The following is an 8,532-nucleotide window of genomic DNA, read 5'->3' on the forward strand; positions in this document are numbered from 1 at the left end:
ACTGCTTCTCCGTTGTGAAGGAAAGCCAAACTTGTGGTTCAGGTTGCTAAAAATGAATCAATTTACTAAGTACGATCAGAATGTTTGAAGCAAATCGATGTTACAGAAGGATGAATAAGTCGTAAACCGTTTTAGTAACTGTCAAAAGCTGACTACAAATGCAACGCAAAAATCCATGCTAGCAGCTATTATCGCTAGCCAAGAAGTGAATAATTACTTACATTTAGGATGTTCTTCTTAACTGTTCTTTGAATTTCAGTTATGAAATTCATAACAAAGTCATGCTAATTGTAGTTCACTATTATTTTCAATTTCGGCCAAACGGCATTCGGTTAAATGGCATTCGGCCAAATGACACTTTCGGCCAAATGGCGTTTAGTCAAACGGCATTCGGCCAAATGACCTGGAACCGCGATTTTCCTAATACAGTCAGTGACATAAGTTAGTAACCAAATTCTGTTTTTCCATACAAAATGCTGAAGTTTGGGGTGCTGTATCTCAGCTTCTGGTAGTAAGAATTGGCTGAAATTTGGATGACAAACTACAAATAACTTGAATTTTTTACATAGAGTTTCAGAGGGTTGTTCAAAGACAAAAGTTAGTAACCGAGAGACTTTTTAATTTAATTCGAAAACGGTAAGTCGTGGAGAGTTGATGTATTCTGCAAATTTGTGTGACTTCTAAAATTAAACAACTTTGTGGAACTGACCAACAACCCACAACTTACCGTTTTAGAATTAAATTAAAAAGTCTCTCGGTTACTTACTTTTGTCTTTGAACAACCCTCTGAAACTCTATGTAAAATGACTGCAATTTTCAAGGTATTACAGGTACAGCACCCCAAACTTGGGCATTTTGTATGGAAAAACAGCATTTGATTACTAACTTATGTCACTGACTGTATTACTTCAGAAATTTCTCATTTCTGATATTCTCAAGAAATCCTCCCAGAGACTCCACCAAGCATTCCTTCAGGAAAATCTCTGCAGAGATTCTCAAAAAGATGTATCCAGATGTTTATCTCTAGAAATTCCTCCAGAGGTTACACTAGGACAATTTCTTCAAGGATTTGCTCAGCTTATCCAGAAATTCCTTCAAGGATACTTGCAGGGATTTTTCTAGGTAATCCTCTCGAGATTTCTTCACAAATTATTCCAGGAGGTTTCATCAGGGATTCTACTTACTCCAGGAAATCTACTAGGAATCCCTCCAGTGATTCTACAAAAAATAATATGTCATGAATTCCTCAAAGGATTCTTTAAGAGTTTCTACAGATATTCGTTCTGTGCTTCTAAATATTCGTCCAAAAATTCCGCCAAGAATTCCTCTAAAAAAATCTTAGAGGGATTTCAACAGAATTTACCGTCCCCTGGTAAAAATCCCTCAAAAAAAAATATCATTCAAATTCAAGAAATTACCCTAACAATTCTCCCAGGGAATCCTCCAAGATTTTTTCCAGGAACTCCTTTTCTGATTTTTTTTTTAAGGAATCACTGTATTAATTCCTGCAGCAATCCCTGGAGGAACCTCTAAAAACATGTACGGAGTAATTTTCGTTGGATTTTATGCAGAATCCCTTGAGCAAAACCTGATTATATCCTTGGAAAAATTTAAAGAGGAATTCTAGCTGGAGTCTCTGGAGGGATACCCGAGGAAATCTGGCAACCTGCGTAGAGATTTTTCTGGAGTAATTCATGCAAAAAATCATCAATAGATTTGCTGAATAAATCTCTGGAGGAATCTGTAATGATTTCTCTTGAGTAATCCCTAGAGGAGCCTGAAGAAATTACTGTATGAATCTCTGAACGACTACCTGTATAAATTGCTGAAGGATTTTAAAGGAGGGTAACATGGGTAAATTGCTGAACGGATTTTTGAAGGATTACCTGGGTAAATTTCTGAAGGAATTCCTGAACAAATCCCTGGAGTAATCCCTGTATATATTTCGGAAATAATCACTGTAGATTTTTCTAGATAAATTCCTGGAATCAGTGCCGAATTTGGGCTCCGGAGGGCCTGGGTCAGAACTGTTAAAGGGGGCCTCTAATACAAAATTGGACACATATTGGGATTCCACAAACAAATGTATTGAATTTGAGTTTTGAATGAGATGTTCGGTCTAAAAATATGAGGGGCGCAAAATCAATAAACTGTAAGCGACATTTTGGTCGGTAGCTAGCTAAACATTGAAAGATTCGACTGTTTTCAAGCTTTCCAATAGTAATTTCAGATGATTTTTCCTTCCAATTGGGAAATAATTCGTAGAAGATTGGTTAGTTTTTTGGGTTTTATATAATTTGAACAACGTGAAAAATTGCAGAAAAACTTCAATGCCGTTTTTCTTCAAAGCTTTCAACTAAAAAAAAAAAAAACGAGAGCAAAAGTTGTATAAAGAATTCGACAATTCTTCCATTTTTCTCTGAGTGCCACTTCTAAAAACTGCCCTTTTTTCTCCAGATACTCCATATCCACGAAAGTTTCTGCAATTCATCATTATTGCATCATCAAACGTTTTTAGTTACTAAACGAACCAATTATCTGTTATGATTCTCTTTGAATTTGATATAGAGTTCTTTCAAGTTGTTCTGTGCTCGGCATAATTAGTGTACATTTTTCAGATTCAATTGATAAAATTTCTATCTTCTTTTAGAATTTAGAGAAAATTTCATCAACAACGGCATACAAAATAGAAAAAAGTACTTACAAGTAATAAGTACAGCATCACAAAAGAATTTCCTACATTTCAAGTTTCTGATACCATTGCAAATGTGCAAATTTGAGGCGCACTTTTACCTCCAATATTTTTTGGGAAACTAACGTGAGAAGAATTTTGAACATTTTTGTTCAACATCCATTAATTTTTGTAATATATTGAAGGTTAAAGATTGACCAAACCATGCTGTGAGATTCAGATATTAAGAAAAGAAAAACAACTACTCTATTATTCGAATGTTGACTTTAGAGTTAATATTATATGTCTAAAGAGAAAGAATTAACAAAAAAACAAAATGATTTTGTTAATAATTTTGGCTTCTCGGGGGCCCGGGGCATTTGCCCCCTTGGCTCCCCCCAAATCCGGGCCTGCCTAGAGTAATCCTTAGAGGAATCCATGGAGAAATTTCTGGAGAAATCCATGAAAACATTTTTCCTAGAGAAATATATGTAGAAATTTTCCTAATTTATTCCATGGAAAGATTTTAAGTGATGATTTATGTCAAAATTCCTAAAGAAATTCATTCCTGGAGAAATTTCTAGAGGAATTGTTGGAAGAATCTCAGAAGGAGGAGTTTTCGGAGAAATTTATTGATGATCACCTGGAAACATCCTTGCCGTAGTTTGCCTAGCGATTTTCTTGGGAAAATTTCTAGAGTAAATCTTGAGGAATCCCTTGAGAATTCCGGAAACTATTACTTGTAGAATAAATCGAGAAATTCCTGATGGAATCTCTGAAGCAATTCCTGATGGAATCTCTGAAGCAATTCCAAGTGGAATCTCTGGAGCGATCCGTTGAGGAATTCCTAATTAAATCTCTGAAATAATTCGTGAATTTATCTCAATTTATTCCTGGAGATATCCCTACAAGTATCTTTAAAAGAATTTATGGAGGAATTTCTGGAGAAATATATAAAATAATCCTTGAAGAGATTATCCTTGTGTAACCCCTTGAAAATTCCTCGAGAAAGCCTTGAAGATATCTTAGTAAAATTTCTACCGCTATTCTTGGAGCTCTTAAGACATTAGAGAGTTGTTGATATTGCCAGAAGATATGATGGTACTTAACCCTCTTTTTTCCATGTTTCTATGCTTATCAGATTAATTCAACAAACAACTAATGCTATTGATAAATTATTGAAAGAAACGCTATTCTAATACAGTCGCGACAGCAAAAACAAATTCCAGTATTTGACCACTATTGTTTACGTGGGCTGTTCATGAACGGCTTTTTACGTATGCCACAGGATTTCTTTTCCGCGTTCTAAACGACAAACAGAAAATCTAATACTTGTACTTTCATGTTTATTTGAATAAAAAGATAGATGTAATCCTACATCGAAAGAAAATATTTGGTAAACCGACCATTCAACATTAATCAAGGCAACACAGCCATACGCAGCTAACGCTTTCTTACTAACAATAAAGAAAAACCTCCTTCACTGGAATCCCAATAATCCCTGCTTGCACAATTTGACTACCCACTACGTGCTTTCTGTGTGGTTCACATAGGAAACAATATTAATGACTTTAAAAACTTACCTCTCTATAATTTGGGTCACGACCCCGGACACTTAGCGCCTTCGCAGCACCGGAGCCGGATTGTCCTCGACCACGATCGTCTTGGTCATGATGTCGTACATGGTTCGGTTGTGCTTGAAGAAGAACATCAGGAAGCACATCGGGAAGAAGAGCGCAATCAGAGCGTTCTTGGCCACCGATCGGCACAGGGCGCGCTTGAAGCCCGGATCCGTCGCCGGATAGAGCAGAGCCTTGATCGGGATCTGATTGTTGGCGACCGGTGGAGGGACATCCAGCAGGACCACGGCTTCTACGTGAACGATTCGTATTCCCATCAGCATTTTACCGGGCGTCGCTCCACCAATCTGACCATTTCCGTTGATGGTCCAAAGCGTTTCGTAGATGCAAACCGCACATTTCGTTATAATTTCCAGAAAGATGAGCTCCGAGGTGAACGACAGCAGTTCGGTGTAGTCTTCTTCGATCGAATTGCGGATGGCATCGATATCAATGTCCAAGCTGAAACAACACCCGTCAAGAATGATGATCCTTACGTTAAATTGCGTTATCCATACTTACAAATTAATATCGAAGAAGTCGACGAAGGCCATTGTCAGCATGACTTTGAGCAAGAAAATGATCACGATATCTATCGCCTCCGCCACGAATCGCTTCCAGAGCGGTGCTATTACATACTCGTAGCCTCCGTTTCGATTGATAACTACGATTATGAAAGATAATAATGAAATAGTCCGAACAATTTTGCGGAAATACTTACTTTCCTCCTGTCGGGCGGGTTCCAAAAGTTCGGCAGCTCGTCTCTGATTGGTATTCTGTTGCTGTTGTTGTGGTTGCACCTGACTTCCCGTTGAAGTGCCAGTGGCCACCCCGCCATTGCTGGTCAACGCCTGCCCACTCGTACCGGTTCCGGAAGTCGGCTGGAAAAGCTGCGGATAGTTGTTCATCAGATAGTACGGGAAGTAGGCTTGAATCTGCTGCTGCATTTGAGCATGGTTGACCCAGGTGCGCAAAAGCTCGAAATAGATTTGCTTCGGCGTTTTGTTCGGATCAATCGGTGGTATCGGTTCCGGGTCGGGCAATTTCTCCGGAAAATTGTCCATCCTGGATGCGTAAGCGGCGAGAATTTGCGAGTATCACACGATAGATTTTTAAGCAGAAAGGAAAAACAAACAGCTGCGCTGAGTCAGAAGTTTGGATGTTTTGGTTTTTAACGTTTGACGTTTGCTATGTTTACGCAGAGAAGCAAAGACTTCGACAAACAAGGTAACACCTCCATTTAACAAGATGTGTTAGAGAGGATAGGAACATCTAAGTCAAGAGAGAAAGTCGAGTACGGACTTGAAAAGTAAAGCACTCAAATAAAATGTTTCCTTTTTACCAAAGTAATTTTGAGAGCTGCCCCAGTATGAGCGAAATTCACTTTTACTTGCTGAATAATTGAGCGGCACAAGTGACAGCTCTATTTGACTTGCACGACATGCTATACCGACATTAATAAATCAGCTCTATTTCTCAGCAGCGTACAGTTCAAGTAATTTCGATAGCAGAATCATACCTTGATCATCCGTTTATAATCCTCTCCTTTTGCAGAGTACTTATGAACAGCATACAACCCATTAGCAAGGGGAGCGACACATCAAGATTTTTTAAGATTTCTTAAATATTGTGCTCTGCAAGATACCCGGATAAAAACGTACCATTCATTGAATGGAATAAACCATTATTGTACAATATAACGTATTGGATACAATACAGCGTATTGTAATTGAATGTCGAAGCAACATTATTCTTGTTTGAATATACAATTCAAAAACAATATAACGTCGTAACAGAATACCGTATTGTTTTTTATTGGTTTTATACCTTACAATTTTGGCCAAATTTCAATTTTCGCGTAAAACAACTTTTGGGCCCATTCACAAATTTCATAATGCAGAAGAGGGTGGGTGGGTGTCGTCGTGTTCACAGCAAAAAATAATGTAATATGACTCGATGTAATAGTGCCGATGTAACAAAATATCAATGTAATCGCAAATTTCAGATGCATAATAACATCAACTGCGATGTGATATCACATCGCTCTTGAATTACATTGAAACGACATGATTATTTTGCAGTACGTTGATCTTGTGTAATATTTACATATGAAACACAAACAATATTACACATAAACAGCTGCAACCACATCGTTCTGAACTGTTTTCGTGATATTACACAAAATCTATGCTTTTTCACATTCAATCCAGATGTGATAATAAATCGCGCAACACTGTCCGCATGTTGTTGTTTGATGGTCGACGGACGACGACGCCATATTTTTTTGTTCGAAGATCTTCGCGTTTCAATTTGAATCTTTATTAAATTTTAGTGGTTTATCGCGAACCTTTTAAAATAAAATTCGAAAGTCTAGTGCTTAAGATATATGAAGTTTGGTAAGTATCAGTTTCAGGTCAAAAAAGCGGTGATTCATTTGAATCCCAGCGGTCATTGGAATCCGCCGGAATTGTCTTGTATATTAAAGTTTTCTTCCATTCAATAGGACCAGAAAGCAGCTAAATTCATCCGGTGCAAGGACCATCAGCGGTAGCAACTCAATGAAGGAATCCGTGCCAGCAATCTTGACGGACAAACCATCGAAGGAAAAAGTTATTCAGATGCATCCGCTTTCACAGCCCATCTTCCGCTTGTTCAATGCGCCTGGCAAGGAGAACAAGAAACTTTTCGTCGGGGAATCGGTTCCGATCCGCGCTTGTGAGTGTCCCGCTTTCTGCAGATGTTGGCCTTCCAGTCGACGCAATATTTTGGCGAGAAGGATGTCTATTTCAAGAAGCTGGAGAAACACGGCGGGATTTGCGATTGCTCGCGGGACACTATTGTATATGCGGCCAACGCCGACAGCCGGAGACTGAAATCGGTGTCACGGATACTGGTCGATGTCGTGCTGCTGATGGTGCTATGGCCGAAACTGACCATCGAGGAAGTGATCCGGGCAAGGCAAGGCAAGCGGTTAAATTCTAGTTGGAAACGCTAGAAAAACACCCGGAGCAGGAAACGATTTTGACGGACAGGATCCATGTGCCAGCATTTAGAGACAACACTGCCGAAACTTTGGTAGCTGAATAATGTGAAAGGGTAATTATTCATATGATTCTCTCTCAAACTTCTACTTCTCACTAGCGTTACGTTCCATTTGGATCACTCTATTTCTCAGCTTAGTATTCTGTGAGCTCTATTTTATTTGCTTTTTATATATATTTTTGCATTCTTTTATCGTGTAATGTAGTCAGCACGAAAATACCTTGAATTTTTGAAAAAAAAATCAGCTCTTTTAATTGTTTTGATAGTGAATTTTTAACGCCCCCCCATTAGCCAAGTGCTTAGAGTCCGCGACTACAACCATGCTGAAGGTGTCCGGGTTCGATTGCCGGTCAGTCCAGAATCTTTTCGTAATGAAAATTTTCTTTACTTCCCGGGCATAATACTGTATCTGCCACACGATATACGAACGCGAAAATGGCAACTTTGGAATAGAAAGCTCTCAGTTAATAACTGTGGAAGTGCTCATAAGAACACTAAGCTGAGAAGCAGGTTTTTTTTCCAGTGAGGACGTTAATGCCAATAAGAAGAACATATTATATTTTCGACAAATGCTGAGTAATTATTGATCTGTAAGGAAGTCTCTTTTTCAATTATAAATAATTTTTGGCTTTAATTCGGAAAACGTTTGCATATTATAGTTGAGTGTTTACAACTTCTAGGAAAATGCATGAAAACTATGCAAAACTCTAGGATCCTCTGGGCGATTATTTGAGAACAACGAGAATGTTTTTTTTGAATATTTTGAATATATATTTCTAAGACATCTGAAAACTTGAAAGGACATTTTAAAATTATTTTGATTTTGTGATTTTTTTTTTTGTTTAAAAAACTTTTACATCGTGGAACAGCGCTAAAAACTGATATTGTTTGTCAGTTCCCGACCAACCAGTCTTCATAATTCTTTATAGATCTTTGACCAACGATGGCGATCGCTAACGGTTCAAAACGAATCTATATCGATCGCTATCGAAAATCGCTGACTGGTTGACCGGGTTATTTTAGATATGGAGAATCATCAAAAAAATATTGATGAATAATAGATGAATGCTACTTAGAAACTCTCCCCTTGTTTTTACCACATCCCAGAAAACTATTAAATCTAAAGTGGGCTTCGTAGCTGAGCAGTTAGTGTAACCAAGCATTTAGCCGCATTGAGTCAAGGAGTGTGGGTTCGATTCC

General features: G+C 38.2%; 1 protein-coding gene across 1 annotated transcript; it reads right to left on the minus strand.

Moving 5' to 3' along the window:
• Nucleotides 1-3,997: 3,997 nt before the first annotated feature.
• On the minus strand, nt 3,998-5,478 carry LOC5567433 (protein FAM8A1). The gene is made up of 3 exons (XM_001657397.2): nt 5,012-5,478; nt 4,813-4,954; nt 3,998-4,752 (listed from the first exon to the last, which is right to left on the minus strand). The coding sequence occupies exons 1-3, from the start codon at nt 5,352-5,354 to the stop codon at nt 4,287-4,289; spliced, it is 951 nt and encodes a 316-aa protein (XP_001657447.2). The 5' UTR covers nt 5,355-5,478; the 3' UTR covers nt 3,998-4,286.
• Nucleotides 5,479-8,532: the final 3,054 nt, after the last annotated feature.

The sequence above is a fragment of the Aedes aegypti genome, chromosome 3 (genome assembly GCF_002204515.2).
Source record: "Aedes aegypti strain LVP_AGWG chromosome 3, AaegL5.0 Primary Assembly, whole genome shotgun sequence".
NCBI lineage: Eukaryota > Metazoa > Arthropoda > Insecta > Diptera > Culicidae > Aedes > Aedes aegypti.

Bases quoted from the DNA above. Each gene is read 5' to 3' on its own strand.
- LOC5567433 (XM_001657397.2), bottom strand. From the start codon at position 5,354: ATGGACAATTTTCCGGAGAAATTGCCCGACCCGGAACCGATACCACCG. The intron at 4,955-5,011 runs GTAAGTATTTCC...TCATAATCGTAG, and splicing joins ACCCGCCCGACAGGAGGAAA to TTATCAATCGAAACGGAGGC. The intron at 4,753-4,812 runs GTAAGTATGGAT...GTGTTGTTTCAG, and splicing joins GACTTCTTCGATATTAATTT to CTTGGACATTGATATCGATG.